General features: G+C 37.5%; 1 protein-coding gene across 1 annotated transcript in view; it reads right to left on the reverse strand.

Annotated features, from left to right (window-relative positions):
• Positions 1-24,358, reverse strand: part of SMAP1 (small ArfGAP 1) — a 77,032-nt gene that overhangs the window by 31,765 nt on the left and 20,909 nt on the right. The window contains 2 exon segments of the mRNA XM_009333245.1: positions 18,838-18,918; positions 22,689-22,766. Coding sequence (XP_009331520.1) covers positions 18,838-18,918; positions 22,689-22,766 — 159 coding nt within the window.

Below are 24,358 nucleotides of genomic sequence, written 5' to 3' on the forward strand. Positions count from 1 at the left end.
GACACTGTCTCCTGTAAGATCATCATAGAGAAGCTGATGAAGTATGGCCTAGATGAGCAGACAGTGAGGTGGTTTGAAAACTGGCTGAATGGCCAGATACAGAGGGAGGTGATTAGTCTAGTTGGAGGCCAGTCACTAGTGGTGTATGCCAGGGGTCAATTCTGGGTCCAGTCCTGTTCAACATCATTAATGAGCTGGACGATGGGGCAGAGTGTACCCTCAGTAAGTTTGCAGGTGACACCAAACTGGGAGCAGTGGCTGATATGCCAGAAGGTTGTGCTGCCATCCAGAGAGACCTCAACAGGTTGGAGAAATGGGCTGAGAGCAACCTCATGCAGTTCAGCAAGGGGAAGTACGAAGTCCTGCTCCTGGGGAGGAGCAACCCCAGGCACCAGTACATGCTGGGGAACCACCAGCTGGAAGGCAGCTTTACAAAAAAAGATCTGGGGGTCCTGGTGGACACCAAGTTGACCATGAACCAGTAATTTGCCCTTGCAGCCAAGAAGGCTAATGGTATCCCCTGGGCTGCATCAGGAAGGTTATCTATGGCCAGCAGGTCGAGGGAGGTGGCCCTTTCCCTCTACTCAGCACTGGTGAAGCCACACCTGGAGTGCTGGGTCCAGTTCTGGGCTCTGCAGCAGAGGAGACACATGGACATACTGGAGCAAGTCCAGTGACAGGCCACGAGGACGATAAAGGGACTGGAGCACCTCTCATACGGGCTGAGAGATCTGGTACTGTTCAACCTAGAGAAGGCTCAGGGGGGTTGCATCAATGTATATAGATATGTGAAGGGAAGATGTAAAGAAGCTGGAGCCAGGCTCTTTTCAGCGGTGCTCAGTGACAGGAGCAGAGGCAATGGGCACAAACTGAAACACAGGAGGTCCTATCCTGAACATCAGGAAACACGTTTTCACTGTGAGGGTGACTGAGCACTGGCACAGGTTGTCAAGTCTCCCACCTTGGAGATATTCAAAGGTTGTCTGGATACAGGCCTGGGCAACTTGCTCTAAGTGACCCCCTGCTTGAGCAGGGAGTTGGACAAGATAACATCCAGAATTCCCTTCCAACCTCAACCATTTTGCGATTCTGTGATTCTCTCAAGTGACAGAGCGCACAGGAGTAGTCAGCTATTTTATTCACTCTTGGCAGACATTTTTGCCAAGGCTGAAGGCCTTTCATGCTTTCTGGCACCCTAAACAATCTCTTAATTTTCTCAGTAGAAGGGGCTAAAGCAATCTTCTCTGCAATACTGTGATTTCTCAGGGGCTCACCCATCTTGGCTGGTGTGATGCCTAACACATAGAAACACTGTTTCAGGATTGGTTTTGCAGCAACAAGCCCTTTCCGAGTAATCATTCCTTCTTACAGGATTTTGTCTCATCTGTATCTACCATAGCCTCTTCCTGAAGCTTTCTCAGAGATCATTTTAGTAGCAGCTCTTCAGATTGCTTCAGCAATTAAGTGCAAGTATCTGCTGCAGGAATATTATGCAATATTCATACTCCATACTTAAGAGGAATCTGGGAAAAATAATCAAGTTCTACTGCAGGAGAGGTAACAGCTCCTAAGAGGATCCTCTGAGAGGCATGCCATGCTGACAGTATGGGAAGGTGAGTACTTAACAGGAGTCAAGAAAGAATGGACTAAGGTCAAGAGTAGCTTTTTCTTCTATTGTCTGATCAGAATTTCTGTTTTTATTCTTCTGAAAAGACTGTGTGATACACAGGAGACTAAGACAAATGCTACTCCTTCACAAAATATCTGAATTTTGACTTAATATTTAGAAGGTAGACTAAATGTCAAAATATGAGATAATCACATGGATAACATTTTCCTGAGAGTTGTATTGACTGCATTTTATTAAAAGTATGTAAGACAAACTTATGTGGCTGTGCACTAAAAATTGACAAAGTTTGTTTTGCTAGTTAGAACAAGCCAAACTCTAAGCACCTCGTTTAACAAACTCAAGGACTACACACACACACATATATACACACACACATACAGACAGCAATACTTCATGATTGTTGGTCCATTTTCTTCATAACCACCTTCTCTTCCCTTTCTCTAGTGTTCTATAGACTTTGCCAAGCAGATACAAGGAGCACATTAGTCAAGCAAATCAACCTATTTATGAAACTTGCCCTAGAAATCATAGTGATTCCCAAGTTCTTGTCTTCCCATTCAAGCTCAGTGTACACAAGCCTCAAAGCCCTGAATCTGAGCATTATAGTTTTGCAGTAGACTCATCCAAAGGTAAACTCCTACTCCCTGGAACGGGCAGCTATGTTTTCTCCCAGAGACTTAGACAGCAAGTCTGGAGGAGATGGGACTGTGAAGAACATTAAGGAACACCGGAAGCATAGGTCACATACTGTAGGAAGTCTAGTGTCTCAGTCAGGCATTTAATCAGATTTTGTTCAGCCAGTTATTTTTGGAGACAACCATTACATGAGTGATTCCTTCTGCCTCAGAGAAAAGAAAAATAATGAAAGCATTGCCAAGTCAATCCTCCTCCTTCCTCTGCACAAAGATTACGGTACAGCACATACGATGTTGTCTACAAGGGATATGGTTATCTCATGGGCAAGACAAAAAGGAGGGTCAGTACCACCATGACTGACAGTCACACACCTATTAAATTCACATATATAAGAGGATGCTATGAGGTCTATTGCTGGTGTTATCCATGCTCCTTTTCTGTGAAACAACAGCTTGTCCTTTCCTGACTCTCAGCACTGCCCATATGCACGTTTGGCTACTAGGGGTAAGAGAAGATGGGTAGAAGACAAGAGGGAAGTGGAAAGCTTTACGCCAGCTTGCGTGGTTGATAGGATAGACAGCATACATGAGGTCTTCTGATATGTGCTAGACTTTGAAGGAGAAAAAACCAAGAATATTCAGATCTAGCAGCAACTACATCGCTTTTCAGTTATCCCCATTCTCTTTTTTAAATTATTACTGTAACAAAACAGGAAATCAACCCAAATTTGTGAAATGATTAAGGATGCTGCAATCCTTTCAGAACATTTTTTTAATATGAACATACACTCCAGAGCCTATGGTCAGTCTGAACTCTGCATTTTTGGGCTACTCTTCTGCACATCCCTATTCATCAGATTACTCTCCTCTGACAGAGGCAGCTGAGGACATTTTGCACTGACTTGACAATGGTGAAACAAGCTTCTTTGGTAACAGCTGGTTCAAAAGTGCCAGTACACAGTGAAGATACTGTGGTTATTTTTCATTGTAAATGAGCGACTTTGGGGAAAAAGAATAATGTTAGGTAATTCAAGTTTCCATTTCCTGCTTCTGTAACCTTATGCCAATTACCTTCATATAATTACCTAATATTAGTATATTATATATATTAGTATATTAATATTAGTACCTAATACTTATTACCACCAAATGATATAATTACCTTCATAGTTCATAGTACAAGCTTCTAAGGGTTTAACAGTTCTAAAAGACATATGACACCCAATAGAAATGTAACACACACCCATCCCAAATACTTTAAAAACAAGTGGAACTTTTGCTGAATTCACTACTACAACATATTCATGTAAATAATTTAGCAGGTTTCAACACCAGCATTTAGGATTAACATTGACCTTATTCTCATTTACATTACCTGAAAGCATTAGAAGGGGTAGCATACATGGTGCAAAATGTAAGCCACATGACTAATAGCTCTGAAGCAGAAAAACTCTCCAGTCAGAGCACTCATAAATTACTACTGTAAATAGCTCTTCTACTCTGAAGCAACGTGTCAGTCACTGTCAAAAATCTGATCCATCAGCTGTCCAGTCCAGTCATCTGCTCCTGTTTTCATACTTAATATTACACACAAAAAAGACTTCTCTGCACATTTTCCTCAATTTTCTACTTCAGTGAAAAATTCATATGAATCTAGAATTCAGTCTGTGTCATACCCATCTGGCTACCCATGCATTTCTTATTTCTATATCCTACCCTAACTACAAGAAGCTTTAAGAAAGCTGGAGATCCATCAAATAATTTAGTGCTTAGAAAAGCACTTCTAACTTACTTAAAAGCAATTTCCAGTTTACTCACTAGAGCTCATAGACACTTCTATGGTTACTGAACAAAAGTCTTCCTTTGCTCTTATTAGGTAGGAATTGTATGCCTTGTACATAAAGTAATTGGATTCCTTCCCTCTTCATTACCTGCTTGCAATAAAACTTGCAAGACAGCATAAACATTTGAGAATTCCCATATGAGAAAATAATGTTAGTAATTTACTATAAGCTTGCAATAGGTTTGTAGAAATTATTTTTCCTGACAGCTCATATACTTCTACTATACAAGTTAGTTTAGTCCGCATAGAATCATAGAATAGTTTAGGTTGGAAGAGACCTCCAAAGGTCATCTAGTCCAACCCCCCTGCCGTGGGCAGGGACATCTTCAACTAGATCAGGTTGCTCAGAGCCCCATCCAACCTCACCTTGACTGTTTCCAGGGATGGGGCATCCACCACCTCTATCTACTTAAAGCATTACTCATGTAGTAATTCTAAGGTATCTTAGAATTTTTGAAGAACATTTTTACAACTTGTGTATCTGACATGTAAATAAGTAAAAACTAACCCTTTCATAATACTGAATTTAAATCACATTAAAGATGAAACATGTTGTTCTGTTTACCCTCCTATAAGGTACCAGCATTTTTTTTTCAGACTTGCAACTAAACATGAAGAAACTTAGAAAACAGACTAACTTCAAAACTTAGGATACTTCTAGCAAATTATGAACTATTTTGCCTAACTAGCAAAAAAGCCAGAAAACTAGTATACTATATTGAATCACAAGATATACTACAGTGGTATCATTATGAAGTTGTACAGACTACAGCGACTCTGCAAGCAAACTCTCATGCATTTCTAATCAAGAGAAAAACTGCATGTCAACCCCCCCAAAAAAAGCTGCCACTCTTATTTATAAAGCTAGAATTATCTCAAACAAACCATAGACTCTTAAATAATAAACTTACATTTTTCCCTTGCGATTACTCCAATGAATCACTCTCAGACACTGAACTACTCACACTGATGTAGGTAAGCTAATTTAAGGCATTTATACCAAGCAAACCAACAAAACTGAATTGCCACCTTTTTTTGTTAAATAGAATTCTGTACACATGAAATTCATTCAGTCAAAACACACTCCTGAAGAAAAACATTTTTAAGTGGTCCTTGATCTACATCTCCACTTTAAAAACCTGGGTATATGCATTTCATTAGATTTTCACAGTTAGGGCAAGGTACTTGTACAAGATTATGTAAAATGTTATATCTTTAGTCATTTGAATTAAAAACTTCATGGCAGAACTAACAGACAGCTGTACTGTAATCTTATTCCGTTAATATGATTTTTTTCTGGGTCTAGGCTAATATGCTAATAGTAGCTATAGGAAGTGGATTAAGACTATTCCTTTGTTATTACTTATTGACCACCCAGTACTACCATTTTAACTGAATTTATAATGTTAGCTCAGATCTCATTTACTTTAGTCAATGTATTCCACGAACCTTTCATGTCTCGTCTTTAGTTGTATCAGTTTAGCTTCTTTCTAATGCATCAGACGCTCTCAGAGGCCCTTTTACCTTCTCAAAACAAGGTATGCAATTATAGAAGCATAATTTCCTAAAATGAAGTTGTCTTTCTTTTTATGCTTACTGCTGAGACTACCGCAAAATATCAAAGATTAAATCTTTCTCTTTAAATTCTTATATTCATGTATTAAATCTATATAATAACCATATACGAAATACTAGTTGTATGCACTCATTTTCAAAAATATTATGTTCTTAAAGCTGACAAGTTCAGAATAGGGTCTGAAAAAAGAGGGCAAGCTCTTTCTCCTAAGTTTGGCACTTGAAAAGTGTCAAAAGATTGCAAGATGATTGCTAGGTAATAGTCACAAGAAGAAGTAGGAACCTAAAGCCGAGCTAGATGTGGCAAGACTGCAGAGAAGCACAGGCACATAGTCTGAGTGCGGAGGTATGTTTTCTAGGGATTCTGGGGGCAAGGTTTTGAACAGTTTGCTGCAGCTCTGAATCTCTGAAATGACTACATTTGAGCCCAGAAGCAAAGACTTGTTTATAAGGACACAAAAGGCTGAGGGAAAAGCTGTTTATCAACCCTTTTCCTATTTTGTATTATCTTGTCATGGAACTTGATTTAGATAAAACCCAAGCATTCTACTTTTAATCCAATAAAACCCATTTTTTAAATCTTTTAGAAGAAATCATTATGAAGTAGAAAATCTAGGCAGATCCATCTTAAAGCTGTAGCTGAGCCAGTGTCCCATTACAACATCTATAAACCGGATTAGGTTCGAAGTGTTCTAATGCACCTCAGTCTGCAAGCTGTGAAATGCAATAAACATGGTTTGAATTTTTATAAGCTGTTTTAAATACATCTTCAGTTTTAGAACTGCATATTATGGTTATATGAACTCAGCTTACATATTTCTACTCCATTTCTTTTGAGCTAATTAGCCTGGGCAAGACTACAATAATGCAGCTATATTAGTTCCAGTTCCTCATTAAACTGTTTTCTTTTATAACTTTCCTTCTAAAAAACCTTTTGAGTCATACAAAATAGAACATCAGTGTACCCAATCAGAACTAAGGGGTATATATTTGTAGTTCCTTCTTCATACATCTCCAGACAGGAATGAGCTGTTTCAGGCACGGCAACTGGCTGACCTCACAGTGAAAAAACAACCCAATACAAGCATTGCTTTCTATCCCTATTTGTGAAGGTATGGTTTGCATTCTTTTCCTTGACTATAACAACAGTGCTTTTTTTCTGAAAAATGCTTTTTGCGTGACACTTAAGTTCATCCAATATCAAGACCCTACACCCTTAGCCAGTCACCAGCTCAGACCTTGGATCTTTCCAGGTGCTGACATCCTACTCACTGGCTAGTCCAGCGTGAAATTTGCTAGCAGTTACACACGTGTGCGAGCACAATATGGCTGTCTCCAGTAGCTAGTCTTAGACATGCTACCTTTGCAATAGTTGGCTTCTAGATGCTGGTCTCTCCAGTTGCTGACCCTTAGATTCCTCAAACCTGCTGTCTCTGTCCAGTGGCTGACACCAACCTCTTACCCTTTTTGTCTGGTAGTCCAACTTGGAGTTTGCTAGTGTTCACACACAGACACAGAAGAGACAATGCACTCGCACACAATATGGTTGCAAATAGAATTTGGCAAGAATATAGGATAGCCTGCAGTGACCAAGCGCAGGGCTCAAGACTAGCATACTGCCCAGCAACCTGCATACACGTGACTGGCCCTTTTTCTCCCCTTCCCCCCTGCTTCCTCATGCTTGTTCCACCCCAATCTACCTTGATTCCTCTGTTTCCCTGCTTTTAGTCTGTCACCTAAACATCCCATAATAAGCTTCATACAATATTCTCTGCCCTATCCCTGAATTCTTTTCTCTCTGCATTCCTATAGCCTAGTATGCAATCACCCCTTACTTGCCTGGGGCTCCTGGGAGAGAACTTCTTTCCTTGACCCACCTCACCACTCTCCTTTGATGGACCTAGAAGCAGATCGCTGTGCTCTGTTATCACTCATTAGATTATTCCGGTTCTCCTCCCTATCGTTGGTCCTCCGATTCTTGCAGTCTTTATGTTTTAGTCACATAGTCTTATAGCATCACACTGAATATTGTTTCATATAAACCACCTCTGAATTAGGACTTTTCCTTAATAGGGCTCTGCTTCTTAGAGTGTTGGACTGATACTCTGTACTTGCATCTTTTCATCATTATGGCAAGCAGTACGATACGAACACTTTATGAAGTCTAAGCATACTATGTCTACAGAGAGGCATGTTAAAAAAGCCTCTCAGTTCCATGGAAATTCAATCCTGTCACTGATAGCTAATCAGACTGAAATAACCCCATAAGTAAATTTTTCTTACTTCTATATCAGCTTGTTGCTTTCTTTTGCTGCTATAGAAGTTAGGATCGAATTGGTGAGTACTTTATCATCCTCATATACAAGTACATAATTCTGTTTCACAATGGCAGAACTTAGTAAGAGTTCTGATAAATACAATGTTTAATAAATACTTATGCATCATTAGCTGTTCATGTCTACATTTAGTTGTATTAGTTTCGTCCTAGGTTTTTTTCCCCTCAGTTTTGTTCTCATTTCAAAGTTAACGACTTTTAATTAGCTTCTAAAATAATTGTTTCATTTTAACCTATCACAAGCAATACCAAAATGGATTTCCCTTTACTTGACTAAACTCCATTTTTTTCGTCTTCACCCTCCATTATCATCGTAATCTTTAACACCAACTATCAAGAAGCATTCTAGCCACAATCCAGTCTAGCAGTCTACATCTCAACTGGAAATGAGTCAAACTTCTTTCTGCATTTACTCCTCCAGTTTATATAATGTGAACCTATATGAAATTTCTGGGTATTCTGAAAATGACTATTTAAATCATCCTTACAAAAGTAAGGATTGCTAAAACTTTTTAGATTCACAGCGTCAAAGGTTCTGAAGTTTTACAACTGACCCTACAAAGTGATATTACAAGGGCTCTGACTTGCTTGTTCAGACACCCATTTCAACATTTATGCTGAGATTCAACCAAACCAATTTCTTTTACACCACTAAAATAGTCTATGTTTAAACAAAGGAAAAAGATATATTGATATCTACTTACAGTGTAAACTGAGGATTAAGTATATAAGACAAAAAAACCTCTAGGTTATCTTGAGCAGAAGTTACCCATGTTACTACACAGTGTAAAATGCACTATCTGCCTAGCAGGCAAGCCTGCAGTACCTTACTCTGACATGAAGTACAATATCCTCAAGTTGAAAGAGACCATACTTGCTGAGCAGAGAGGCGGGACAGTTATTTTTCAACAGTACACTGACATGCATGGGGACCAACCTCAGAACTGCCCCCATTTTCTAGCTGCAGGTGCCAATTTTATAAAGGAAAAAATTCAAGTAAAACTAGAAGACAAGCTCATTCAGTTGCAACCCTTTTTTCAACAGAGACAGGAGGCAATTGATTGCAGATGGGTTAACAGTGTTGATTGATATATAAGGAATCTAGCATTAAAGAGATGCTAGTTATTTGAACAACTAGGTAACTGGTGACTTAATTTTCTACCATACTTATCTCACAAATTTTCAACCATACTTATCATCTCACAAAATTATCTAGAGCGAGAAACTTATCCATTTCCTTCAAATTGTGTTAAAGATCCTGCTTCTACCTTATCTTGCTTTTATCTCTACTGCAGCTTCCAAATACCTTTGAGTTAATTTTGTGAAGACATGTAACAGGATGAATGCCAGAGCCATGAAGTTTTCTGTGCAACTGTTCTAGTGCCATGAGCAACTATCAAAACATAATAAATTCAACAGTCCAAACAAATACTCTTATTCCTTTTAGTAAAAAGCCATGCAATCAATACCTATGTCAACTATGAATTTAAACCGGACGACACTGAAAGTTGCATGACAGTGTTTGGAAGCTTGTTGAAACCTCTTACGGCATTTTATTATTATTTTTTTGTTAACAATTTAAAGCTTAAGCTAATGTTGGAGCTTTTAATATTGTCAGTGGCATCTAAAATTATTTTTTATGGAAAATAGAGTTACTGTCTTTACTCTTAAGTAAGATCTGGACATCCAACAGTACCTCCCACTACCCCATTGCCCTATCTTGATGGTCACACACTGGAGTGAGATCTCTCCTCGGAGGAGTTTAAGCACGTTCTAGCTTAACCACAGTAAAATGAAATGGAACACACAAAGACACTTGATTGCTTTGCTTATGCTCCAATACTTGCATTATTTTAGGAAAACAAAGGAAGCCTATTATTCAAAACAAGATAAGATTATTATTTTGAGTGACATTATTTAAATTAAATGTCTTTTTCCTGTTATCAACTTCCATCTCATCCAATCCTTACCCTTCTTTACATTCAGTTCTGTGTATTAGTACCACTTCTGTAAAAATATCATGCTTTTTGTTCTTGCACATTTGATTGATTGTACACTATCTCCTAACTAGTACTATAATTTTTATAAAACTTTTTCGATGAGATTGTATATTTGCACTTTAAACCATGCATGCTCCTGTGGTTTCAAATGTCTCAGAATGACTAAGTCTTGGTCATATAGATGCTTTTATCTAAAGATAGCAACCATCCATGAATAAGGCTGATTTAGTTCACGCTTATTTAAATGTGCCCACTTTTTTTTGGTTCAATATACGTAAGTATATGCAGATGTTGCCTTCCTAGTTGTTTCAAAATTACCAGGAAAAAACATGAAGTTTAACACAAGCAAGCAGGAGAAACCTGAAAATGCCATCTGTTAATAAGTATTATCAACTGAAAACCCAGGACGGTTTTAGGTTTTGACCCTGCATGGAGCAAAAATATAACCGAGGATCAATTAAAACTAAGCACACTTAACAATACCTTTTTCTTAAAAATAGTTTGGCAAGTTAAACAAAGGCCAATTTAACCAAAGCAGCCCAAGCCAGGCTTGTTCTCGTAGTTTTAAGATTCCATTTCTATAGAATTAAAAAAAAAATTTTTACAGTAAAATACTGTTCTGCTGCAGACCAGAGTTGAGAGGATCAAGCTGATACAAAGAACATGCACTGGGCTGAGGAAAAAACCGTGATACCCTTCCTGCAGGTTGACTCCTTTTCCAACACTAAACAGACAAATACCCTTCTTCCCACCTGACAAAAGAAGGGGCTTCTTTCAGTTGCTTCTACCTGCAATATCTATTTCTTAATTTCTTTGTCTACAACTGCCAATACGTAATAAGAGCCATGACAGATTAATTTCATTAAGTAAGACTATTTTTCAAGGTAATCCTCAAACATAAAGAGTCCTTTGTTACCTGCAAAAGGAATGAATCGCACAGGTTCGGGAAGAATCTAATTTGATTTGCCTTTCTCCAGATTAGCATTAGAAGCAACCAAAGAACCCAAAATAATCTGATCTCTTCCATAAGACTGAAAAGGTATGATTAGAAATATAAAACCAGGCTGGGACAGGTCCATAAAATGCAGACTGAGAGAACAAGAAGCCTTAAAACCCTTCACCTCCTGGGGGGGTAGGAGGCAGGGAAACAGGTTGTCCTACTAAAGCTTTAACTCATACCTACTTAGTCTGAATTTGTGAAAACAAGACTAAAAGTACAAATAAGACTATGTATTCAACCAGAGGGCAAAACACATTTCTATTTTTCTGTTCCTGTGATAAACATTTGATTGCTTATATAATTTAAGTTTATATTACATTTTATATAAAAATATAAAGAAAAAGCATTTAAAAATGAAATCACTCAGGCAAATAATGTTTAGAAGTCTAGGGAAACATTAACAACTATTCAAGTGATTTAGCAAATATATCATCAATACGGTATCAAAATAAAGAAAACATTTAGAATATTGATGATGTAATTCTGTATTTAAATTAGCATTCTGGTCAATATTTGTGAGTCAACTTATTCCTACAACTTAAAAGTAAACACCTAAATACATCACTTCCAAACTGGTGTTTAAGTGGACACCAAAAAATTTTGCAGGCTTTCATTCTTCCATGTATTCTCACAATGCTACACAGTTTTAAAGAAGTGAAGAACCCTAGAACACTATTTGCTCCAACTCATTTCTCCTTGTACAAAATTATTAGGATGGTAACTTGGAATACTTGGGGTAAGTAGAAAACATCCCCGGATAACTAACAGGGACTAATAGTTCCCCTTGTCTCACTTGCCCAGGCAGGTTGATTTTTGTGGGAGTTTTAGCTGTCTTGGGGGGGGGGGGGGCACAAACAAAAACACCACCCAAAGGAGCTACAGTATATAAGAATATATCTTAGGAAGAAGATATAGAGGAAGAAGTTGTTCTTCCTCTTTTGTTAAATGAGTATTTGACACATTGTTTTTCCTATATGAAGGGGAAAAGCTGCTAATATGATCTGCCCCAACTTTTATTTGAGGGGTTTTCTAGCACTTTGTAAATGCAAATAAACTTATGTCAGTACCTCTGTAATACGGGCCATCTGGTGCTGGTTGGTACCAGCTGACTGAGAGGCAGCAGTTCACTTTTATTGCTGAGTTTAAGCTGGCAATTTAGTCTCCAGTTCAGGGAAGAAAAACAGCATCTGATATACTACGATTGAGAGATAACCTCTAACTGACCCATTCCTGTCACTTAAATCAACTCTACACACAAAAAAGAGCCAATTTCAAACTCAAAATGCAATCTAATAAAACAAACTAAACTTACAGTGTCAAATAGTACTTCAGTTAATCAAGTTTAACTACTGCAATCCTTCAGAAACATTCATCATCCTGATATGTCCAGCAGAATGAAAAAAGTCTTAGCTTTTAATGTCAATATTAGTCTGCAAAAGCACAAGTAGTTTGTGATGGAAAAATAGTTTGTTCTTTACATCCTAACCATTTAACTTTACTGTCCCAATACAACACAATCTGTCTTAAAAGGGCTTACTTTCAATAAACTAGATGTGGTTTCACAATAACTACGGCCTTCAATACACAGTATTTTACAGTGAAACCACTACAATGCTTTCATGAAAGTCTTCAACTGATGCAAGACTTCTAAAATAAACACCACAGAAAGCTACACAGTGCTGAATCCAAGCACTGTCAAAGCATTCAGTGCCATAGACTTAGCTGAACTTTGTATTTTGGATCTTGGACATACTTGTCAAGTTCTCCAGGAACAGTTTTCCAAAACACTTCTGGCTTAATTCTGGATTGCTAGCACTGAAGCACATCAAGATTTTCTTTATTTAAAAATTAAAACTATATAAAAAGTTGAACCCTACAAAAATCTGAAAGTTTTAGGCATATAAATTCTCTCCCCCTTTACTTTTGGAGCACGCCAAAGCCTCAAGACGTCATACCTAGTTATGCTTTTTTTTTAATATGAATTTGTACTGCAGATGGACATAAAAAGGTATGTTTTGAAAAAAACTAGAATTGTCCTAGTTGCTCTGAAATTCAAGAAGTCTCATTCATACAACTCAATCCAAGTTCTCTGTTCTAAATCAAATATTGTGCAATGGAAGTAGTTTACTCAATGAAGTAACTTAATGCAACCCACTTTTATCAGCAGTGTTGCCAAATACACAAAGAGTTTCCTGTCCATTCTGTAGAGAGCATACCATTTTATCGTTTGCAAACACAGTCTTTCTCACTCCATTCTTTGCAGCTCAAATGACCTCGTTTATCCTTGGGGCACCCAAACTCCACAGCTCACACAGTGGCCGTTTCCCTCATAGTCCTGCCTTCAGCCCGGATGACCAGACTGCACCCCATCTCCTTCCCTCCTGTGCTTCCTTTCAGTGGAAAACAGGTACAAGGTGGATGTTGCGCACACAGACCCTGCTCCAGCATGCTGCATGAAAAAGCAGCATAGAGCTTACCTAAAGTGCTCCTCTGTGCTATCAGCAGAAATTCTACTTGAAGGGACCGCACAGTTTGTATTTTAGTTCCGAAAACTACTGTGAGGCTTTGGTAGCTCCCTCACACACCAGTAGAATATGTAGGCTATGTACTCTTTTTAAAGTCAACAAATGACTGTAAATTGAGCACATTCAATTACCTATGGATCAACAAAAATCCTAATCTGTAGACATATTAGAAATAAAATGTTCAGTGTTCTACTCTGTTCCCGAATGGAGAACTCGTTCAGTCAGCTTAGGCAGAAAAGAAAGGAAGGAGGAAAAAAAAAAAAAAAAAAAGAAAATCATGGCTGATTTGGGAAATTTCACCAACTTCAGCTGTGCAAAGGAGTAATTAATAAGAAGGGAAAGCTCCTCAGCAGCTGATGAAAGGGGGCAGGATGATGAAGTTTATAAAACAGCTATTAAAAGCCTAGCTGGTTTTTCTCATCTACAAACGAAAAACTTTCATGTGTTACCATCAACAAAACAGGTAAGAATGGTGGTCAAACTACTGACTTTCTTCCCTCTCCACTACTGAAATAAATCTGATACTTTAAGAGCCCATTTTTTTAGCCAATTTAAAATCTCTTAATCCTAATTGGGTGTACAGAACATCTAAAAATTGCTTTCATTGCATGACAGTCTGCCTTGCACTATTATTCTTGCTATTGGCCCGGAAGAAGCATTAAGCAGCATGTGCTTAGCTCAGTTTGATTATTTTTCTTTGCAATTCAACACATTTTATGTTGCTAAAATTGGCATTTCTGTTGCTTGCAAGCAAGTTGGGCTTTTACTGGCCATCTCAGCTCCACATAACCTGGCCCCAGTTTTCATGTCATGAAGAACTGCACAGTAATTGTTCTAGCCATTTTCTTGCAATTTGTTTTTTTTTTTTCTCCGAAGTACCTGTAAGGATAAGGTTATTTTAAGCATGAGCACTGAGGAAACTTGCTCTGTAATTGTGGAAATGGCACGGGGAGAGGGGGAGGAAGAACCCTGGGTAAGTTATGCAAGTTTCTCAACTTTCTTCAGTTAGACTGAAAAAAACATTACAGCTCCCAGTAGTTTTGCAATGTCACGTATTTTATTCTATTACAGAATACTGCAGATCTGATGTGGAACATCACACTGTTGGCTGCTTCCAATAAAACGCTAATCACCGGACTAGACTCAGCCTGTAGCTGACATAGTAAGATCTCATTATGTTAAAAATTACCCAGTAATTTTGTCACAGAAAGTGGAACAGCCCAGAAAAATAGAGTCAAACAAGTAGCCTTGCTACTCACTGTTCTGCAGTAGATCTCTCTGATCTTGAGGAAATTCTACTCTACATCTGAAATCAGTGCCTCCAACTCAATTGTCCATAAAAAAAAATGTTTCCCACGAAACCCGCTTTAAGGACATGATGACTCTTACTGAAAAGCAATTTCAGTAAGAAAGCCACTATTGTTAAATCAGTTAAAAGATTACTTTCTGTTCTTTTTACTTATCAAAGCATGCTAATCAACAAAGTATCTTTTATACCATAATTACCTGAGACATTAATGCAATATTGGAATAATGCAGTTTACTATATCAGTGCTACAAACTTTCAGCAATATTTGAAAATGCAAGTGTCCTGGTTTTGGCAGGGATAGAGCTAATTTCATTCCTAGTAGCTGGTACAGTGCTGTGTTCTGGATTTAGGATGAGCACAAAGTTGATCACACACCGATGTTTTAGTTGTTGCTAGGTAATGCTTACACTAGCCAAGGACTTTCCAGCTTCCCATGCTCTACCGACTGAGAAGGCTGGAGGTGCACAAGAAGCTGGGAGGGGGCACAGCCAGGACAGCTGACCCCAACTGGCCGAAGGGCTATTCCGTACCATGTGACGTCATGCTCAGTACATAAACTGGGGAAAGCTGGCCAGGGGGGCTGCTGCTTGGGGACTGGCTGGGCATCGGTCAGCAGGAGGTGAGCAATTGCACAGTGCATCACTCACTTTGTGTGTTATTATTACATTATTATTTTATTTCAATTATTAAACTGTTCTTATCTCAACCCACGAGTTTTTCTCACTTGTGCTCTTCCAATTCTCTCCCCCATCCCATGGCGGGGGCGAGCAGCTGTGTGGTGCGCAGTTGCCAACTGAGGTTAAACCACAACAAATAGAAATCATGCTAGACATTCAGCTTGTTAAAGGCTAAAAGATCAGTTAGTCACCAGAGAAAGGCTCTTACACAGATGTAGGAGCAGGTTAGTCAGTTCTATGAAGCAGAGATCAGAACTTGAGAACTGAATATGAACATTTTAATTTTTTAGGATGCATATTCTTGTTTTAAGAGCTAAGAAACTTAAACTCAATATAAGATACAAAAAAGAAAACATTAGGAACTTAAGATTTGTGAGTACATGATACTTGTAAAGAGATCTGAAGTTTTCTGTAGCTTCATTTTCAACTTTTTACTAGTTTAAAGCCTGTCATTTTCCCCATCTTTACTGATCCCTCTACAGGATGGCTAAAACACTGCTTGAATTACCTTAATCGAAAGAAGTTTCAAAGTTGTGGTAGAACTGCCAATTGCTTGGTCACGTATTTTTAATTCATTAGCTTCCCAAACCTGGAATGTCTAGACTGGAGATATACCATGCCTGCAGTACAGGCGACCAGTGACTTCACATATGAAATGTCCAAGGAATTCTCATATTCTGTCTCCTCCAGAAAGCTGAGAACTGGGATAAATAGCATCTACTGCTTGATGTGGTTGCTGAAAACATGATACTATGGTCAAGATGCCAGCATTCTCCTACTGATTCAACAGGCAATATTTAAAATATCCTATAGGCAATCTCTAACTGGATGTGAAGTGTATCATTATTACTTAAACTAAGACGACTATTAATGTTTATCAGCTCCCTGAAGCAGAATCACACCACAAAAGCAGCAACGTATTATTCCATATATAAAAATAAAACCTTTTGGTCCTCTATATCACCAGTACTTTCCAAGGGAAACACAAGCATTTGATACAGGTCTCTTTCCTTTGGATTCTAGAAAGTGACTGCGATATTAAAACATGTAAAGTTTACACGCTGTGTCTAAACATAGTTTATTCTGAACAATACTTAAAGGCATTGAAAAGCCTGAGCTTAAAGAATCTCTTAAATTAATGTCGTGGTTTAACCTCGGTTGGCAACTAAGCACCACACAGCCGCTCGCTCGCTCACTCCCCCCCCCCCCCCCAGCCCCGATGGGATGGGGGAGAGAATTGGAAGAGCACAAGTGAGAAAAACTCGTGGGTTGAGATAAAAACAGTTTAATAATTGAAATAAAATGATAATGATAATAATATGATAATAATAATAATAATACACAAAGCAAGTGATGCACAGTGCAATTGCTCACCACCCGCCGACCGATGCCCAGCCACTCCTCGAGCAGTGACCCCCCGGCCAGCTTCCCCCAGTTTATGTACTGAGCATGACGTCACATGGTATGGAATGTCCCTTTGGCCAGTTTGGCTGTGCCCCCTCCCAGCTTCTTGTGCACCTCCAGCCTTCTCAGTCGGTAGAGCATGGAAAACTAGAAAGTCCTTGGCTAGTGTAAGCATTACCTAGCAACAACTAAAACATCGGTGCCTTATCAATTTTGTTCCCATCCTAAATCCAGAACACAGCACTGCACCAGCTACTAGGAATGAAATTAACTCTATCCCTGCCGAAACCAGGACAATTAAAAAGATGACACATAGATAAGTTCCATTTGAGCAATCAGTGCTGACACATTAATAATGAAATAAAATATGCTGCAGTATTTCAAACATTTTGCAGCTGTTACAACAGCACTGTTATCTAATGCAGATATATTTACCAAATTCCACGTTGTGTAGTACAAGCATTAAAAATCAAAATACTTCTTTCTACTTGCTTAATCATTAACTGGTAATCTAATGACATTTCAAATGTAAATCCAATCAGTGGCATTTGAACTGTTTTTTATTTCAAGTATTAGGGTAGTCCCTCAGCTGTAACTATGCTCTGTTGTCTTTCCTCCTCACCTAACCATGTGTTCCCAGCCATATGACAAGGTTCAAGCATCCTTGCAAAGGGAAACCCTCTCTCCCCCAGACCAAAACTAGACCTTTGGGTTTTAGAAAGTTAAGATTTCCAAACCACAGCAATGTTTTTAGCCTTTATAACTAAAGTACATTGTTCTAAGGACCAGAATAAAACATTTAATTTGACTGGATGCCCTTGTAAAACTTCAATAATCAACTATTTTAATATTTTTATTGTAATCCACAAATACGCTTTAACCTCCTACCATATGAATAAGGATATCCTTTTCCACTAGCTCAGTGAAGCTGTGCAAATTGTCACAACTAAATTTGCTTCTGCACGAACTTATTCCAAAACTGCTTTCCGATTTCAGAAAAAAGATACTCGTACTGGGGAGGGACTTTTTTCCCCTCCAAATGTGCAATGTTTTTGTATCTTGTTTTATTATGCAAAATAAACAACTTCTATTTGAAAACCAAACTAGAAATACATCTGCAATCATAATGTATGAATACGCATTTTTCATAATTGTAACACAGCACTATTGGCGAATAAACTGACAGATGGAGATTCCAATGCATTCTGCGGACTACACTGCAGATCAGTGTATAATCCATACTGATCCATACTAATGGATTCACATCGTCTGAGAGAGGACATCTGTCTTAGAAGAAATTATTGCATTTAATACTTAAATTACCCATTCCATTTTTGTTTAATATTAACTCTATACAGAAGTATACATGATTTAATTGTACCTATGTTGCTAAGGCTGCTCATTATGCTTTAATATAGCTGTGTGAAGAAACACCTTAACTGGTTTGACTGTCATGTTTTGTGACATTATCTAGTTGAATATTTTCAAGTTACCTAGAGTTATGAATTCAATTCTATAAATTATACACTTACGTTTAAAATTGATTCATTTATGAAAGACAATATTAAGTAACCATACAGTGCTCAATAAAATTGAAAATTTTCTGTGCAAGAATAGCAATGGTACATCTTAAAAACCTTAATTATCTGAGCTTAAATCTTAACAAATCTTAACTCACTTCCCTCTTCCCCCACACACATTCCTCATGGTATGGTCAACCAACCTCTGTATGCAAGCAACAGCACAAGTAAACCATTCACGTGGATTATCTGGATCACTATTCACACATACATACACGTGTACATATACACACACACACTAAAAATTTCTTTTTTTCAAATTTTTGTACATGCCTAATACTATGTGTACATTTTAAATAACTGGAAAAAATAAGCTATTCTTACCTTTTCAACTGCTAATTGTTTTGATGGTTTTTCTGATTAACTCTCTCTCTTTTTCTCTTCTTTCTTTTTTTCTTTTTCCTTCTGCAAAAAAGAAAAGGCATTTTGCTAGTACTCAATAACAATGCATTTGCAAATATATTGAATGTCCACAGTCATACAGAATATAAACAGAGATCTTCAGTTACTCCCATTCAATTCAGAGTTTATGCTTCTATCTGCTCTGCTTCCAGAAGTGACTCATTTCGCTCAAATAGTACTACTAAAAATATTGTAACTCTGAGAATTCAAGACATTCTCAAATATAGTACTGCTAAAAATACTGTAACTTTGAGAATTCAAGAAATTCACTATTTCACCTGCTCATCTGCATTTCTTATAAGCAGAAGGAAAAAAGAACCAATGTTGCTTCTCCTAAGCTAAGCAGATCTGAAAAGAAAAAAAACCATCTGCAAGTACTCCATTAACTCTGATAATCTCTGTCCTTAGGACAGATGTCAGTCTCTTTAACCAAAGAACTATAGCAAGGTAATTTTCATGCAGCTTTCTGCAGACAGTTACTAATTTTTTAAAAGCTAATCTATCGGTCTTAAAAAAACCCAAAACTGCTGAATGTAAAAAGTTGACTTGGGCCATATGACAGACCCGCTGAGTCGTAAAACATTAAGTTGTTCCAGAAAGAGAAAACATAAGAGAACCCTTCACTCTGAATGCATTATAATGACATTACAGAAGTTTTTTCATTTTAGGTTTGAATGAATAAATGAGGCAATATTACAGACCCAGTCTGACTGAAGAAAAGCACCAAATACTCCTTAAGACATCATAACGTACAGAAGATACAGACTTTTTAGGCCAGCAATTGCTTTGACACAGTGTTAATAGCGATTTTTAGACCTAGCAATCTGCCTTCATTTACCTTGCACAACTACAGTATAGTACTAGTGAGTACACTTGAACATTAAGATGGATGGAACAAGAGCTGACCACATGTAATGAAGGAGATCAGACAGTAGCTCCTAAATGTTCTTTCAGTCATTAGACTTGGATACCTTTGTTCAAAGCTTCGAAACAGCTTTGTTCCACAAGACGCTATTTTTTAGCAAGTTTCTTAATATTAGGAGGAAGTTTGAGAGGTTAGATAACTGCCCATGAAGCTCCAGCATTAAAAATAAAACCAATTACTAGGCTACGGGTTTCTGTCAATAAGGATTTTTTTTTTTTAAACATCCAATATATATAATTTTTAAATCTGTGTAACATGACATTTGGTTAAAAGTTCTAACACTAAGATGAAGGGGTTTTTTTCCTTGTTTTTTTGGGGGGGGACTGGGCATGGGGGACCCAAGTAACACATTCTTCACAACTTCAAATAATCAACTTTCAAAACTTTCACCATATTTACCAGATGGATTGGGGTTACTCAGTTGAGGTTACTCAAGTCCCAACTAACGCCTGTGCATTATTTTGTCAGGCATTAACCTGAACACTCGGGTCCTGGAAAGTGAGACTATCACACCAAGCACCTGCTTAAATGTGGGTGTCACTCAAGCAACAGGAAGCAATGACCAAGTCACAAAGTTGCAGAAAAGGGGAATTTGGAATGTCTGTTATGAAGAGAAGAAAGAGACCAACTTAGATTTTAGTGAACATTAGGAACACAAAAACGAGCATAGTAGTCCAAACCAGAGGCCCAGCCAACACTGTTTCTCACCTGTGGCAGTGCCAGGTGTTCAAGAAAAAGTTTCTATGACTGGGACAAGTATAGAGCAGTGTTTTATTCTGAGGCCATCATAGTAACCTAAGACTTGCAGGCTTACTGAACTAAGATTACAAATGCATAGCCATGCCTTTCAAATGAAGCTTAGCCTTTTTTTCATTACTGTGTCACCAATCCTAGTACCAACCTGCATTCTAAAGACTCTCAAAATCCCGTGACCATAATCAGGTACTGCACACAAATATACTGTCAGATCAGTAACTTTTCCAAAAGTCTTTCATTCTCGGTCCCCACTCCAACCTTCCCAAGTCGAATAATTTAAATAAACCTAACCTCTTCTCCTGTGGAAGCTTTTCTACATCTTAGACAACTGTAATTTGTTTCCTTTCTTCCCAGGAGAGGTTGTTGGAAGTGTCATAACAGTACGCTTACTTTTCAGATACAGTACCTTAAGTTTACCTGAATATGTTTAAGTGAAAGTAGAGTTAAAGTTTTTGCATATGATCATCTTCAGGATGTCCTGATTTCCAGTTTGACTTCAACATTTTTTTAAAATATGTTTTGTTAGAGAAACCTCGCTTCCAGAGGAGAAAGTATCTGGAAACTTTTATTCTTCGGGACTTCGAGAACAAGAAGGGCTTGCAGTAGGTTTCATATGGTAAACACTCCAAATATAAATGCCTCTCATTGCCCTTAACAAATCCCCAACAGCTTCACAGTGAAAATATGAAGACTTAAAATAAACTGTTCACCAGTGTTTCTGCCTCCACATCTCACAAAGCCTATAGGAACTCTCTCGATTCCCAGTGACTTTATTTTCATTCACTTCATTTTCACTGTGGACCTGAAAACCCCTAACTCCTTCATCTTCACACTTCACAATTTCAACGTGCAAGCTTTCTGCTTCAGCTCCATTAGATAAAAATGAATTCAGACTAAATAAAAACATTTCTCAGATGCTGTATTCATGCCAGAACTTCAACTCAAGTGTTTCATTACTTGCAAAAGCAGTCAAAAAGCACTATGAAGATAATAAAATGAAATTGGCTTCATACTGGTCTTAAATTCTAAGCAAAAATTATTCTTTTTTTTTTCCCCCAAGATTCATTTCCAACAACATGACATACTAGTTACACTGAGGAACTTTCAAATTTGAATGCATCAAGAGAGGCGGGTAAAAAAGGAAAGGTGAGTTTCATTCTAAGCAGCTGCTGCTATTCCTGGTACAATTTAAAAAACACGTCAAATTCACCAAGGCTTGTGGTCTAGTCCATGACACTGTCGTCTAAATTTTAACTAATGTTTAAATATAGCTGAACTAAAATAATTTATAGTATCTGTCCACATTTTCTGTATTTAGAAGAAAAAACAAGATTTACATTTAGATCATAAGTTATTTCATATTATATATACAGTCTCAATTTAGAGTGAAGTATCCAAAAAAGCCTAATATTGAGCATTCACATTCTAAAAAAAAAAAAAAAAGTATTTCATTATTGTTACAAATTGTGACATTTACTGAAAGTTCATATAAATGATGCCCCATCTACTACTTGTTTGTGTATTAAGTTTTTCAAAGGCCCTTCTAAACAGTAAATGTAATGTCAGCACATACACATGTATCCCAGCTAGAAGGGATATTAAAACCAGTATGAGTTAACAGAAGTGTCTGTTAACTAGTTAGTTAGTCTGAACTAACTCTATATTTACCTCCAAAGAGATTGAACTAAATGGCTAGAACAGTACTGATAATTTAGATTCTGAAACAAGCAAGTAATATAAAAGAAAAAAGATACCAAAAATTATTCCTGAGGAGACAGGACAGTGTCACTCACACCCATTAGCTGGGAATGAAATGGTGTTTCCACAGTTTTGTGACACTAAACCAGAGCAGAACCAGAATTTTGACATATAAACACTAAGAGGTAACAATCATGCATGTGCTTTGTCCCGTTGTACCGGGTTCTTTTCATTTATCTAGGCCAGGAAGCAAGTGGGACAGAAGTATTTTAAATGCCTGAAGCGTTACCAGCAATTCAAATTCTCTAGTTAACTCAGTGAAATTACTCTATAGAAACGTAAACATTTGTGCAAAGCAGTAACCTGACAAGAATTGCACCCGAAAACAATATACCTCTGCTTTGCTCTTCTCAGCAGCAGCTTGCAGAGAAGGAGAGGATGCCAAAGGCTGAGCAGCATCAGAAGAGGGTATCTGTACAAAACAGAGGAAAGAAATGAGAAAGAAAATAAGCAAGAACAGCTGGGAAGGGGGGGGCGGAGTGGAGCAGAGGCAGCTAAGAGACACGATTTTAATTACTTTTTTCAATAATTTTGGGGGTGGTGGAAAAAAATACAACAGAGAAAAACAAAAAGAGGAGTAAAGTTTTTTGGGGTTTTTTTTTGGTTTTTTTGTTGTTTTTTTTTTTTCTTATCAGTATGATATTTGAAGGAAATCTGTCAGGTAGGAATGAGTGACATAATGCAATTCACTAGAATAGAATATAAGAAAATGAACCTGGATAAGATCATATCACAGGCCTAAGAAAAATAATTAGGTTTCATCCATTGTTCAATTTTATCCAGCGTGACTACTGAAATATTAATGTCCTGAAGCACGAAGGCACACTGCCCCAGAGGAGGGGGAGAGAAGAGAGTGCCTTTGTTCTTGTTCACTGTAACAGAATATTTTTATTAAGAGGAATGCAAAATAACTCTGAAAGTTATACATTAATTAAAGTTCTAATTAACTCTTCTCTAAGAGCACTCCAAATGAGTAAAGAGCTTAGGGGTAATATGAAGCCACATCCTAGCAGTAGGATGCCAGACCTTGCAGACAGGTGATACTTCTTTTCTAGGAATCAGTATGTAAAATTGCTATTAGCACCACTAGACTTCCAGAATTATCCAAAAGATAAGTTATATATGCAACAGATATGCTTTGCTCAAGAAGATAGGATTTCTCTAAATGCATTTTCATACATCTTCTTATCCTATTTCTTTATGCATAGTTGATCACTGTAATGGAAACATTATCTTTCTATTCCCCTTACGACAAAAACGCAACTGAATTACATTTACCAAACATGTAGAAGATTTTCAGAGCTATAAAGCTGACACTTCTACACTGTCTTGTATCACCTCTACTATCTACAAGGAAAATTTAAACGTAAACGAAACTATTACAGAGCAGGTCATTATGTTGGATCAAAATAACCAATTTAGATGACATATTTTTACTTAGTTTAAAAAAAACCCAGCTTGCACTAAAAGGAAACTGAAAGCTGCAAAAAAAAAAAACCCAAAATAAAACCACAAACCCTACCTCATGTCTAAATACCCCATATTTCTTACAGAAAAACCTACCAGTACCATAGCTTATATAGCTGGAATATTCATAGAATATACATATTTTCAGTATTTTTACAAACTCAGAAACTATGCTTATCCTGGAAGGTGGTATAGAGCTTCAGGAAAGATATTATAAGGTTTAATTTTTAAACCAAATTTTACCTGCAGAATTATGAAAAAGAATCCTCATTTTTAAATCTACTGTTTTAAAATCCTCAGGTCATTAGAAGCATTATGGATACATCTGCTGCAATGAAGCAGTTTCTCAAACTGTAGCATTCTGTTGCTATAGAAACACAGGGATCCTGTTTATTCTGATTACACCACATTGTAACCAAATAAAGATGTCAGAAAAATGATTAGGTAATTACATATATTAAACTATGAGCTCTAACACCATGTTCCTTACTAAGATTTCAATTAAATGCAAATGTGTGAAATTGTGATAATGGAACA

This window comes from Pygoscelis adeliae, unplaced genomic scaffold (assembly GCF_000699105.1).
Source record: "Pygoscelis adeliae isolate BGI_AS28 unplaced genomic scaffold, ASM69910v1 Scaffold57, whole genome shotgun sequence".
Taxonomy (NCBI): Eukaryota; Metazoa; Chordata; class Aves; order Sphenisciformes; family Spheniscidae; genus Pygoscelis; species Pygoscelis adeliae.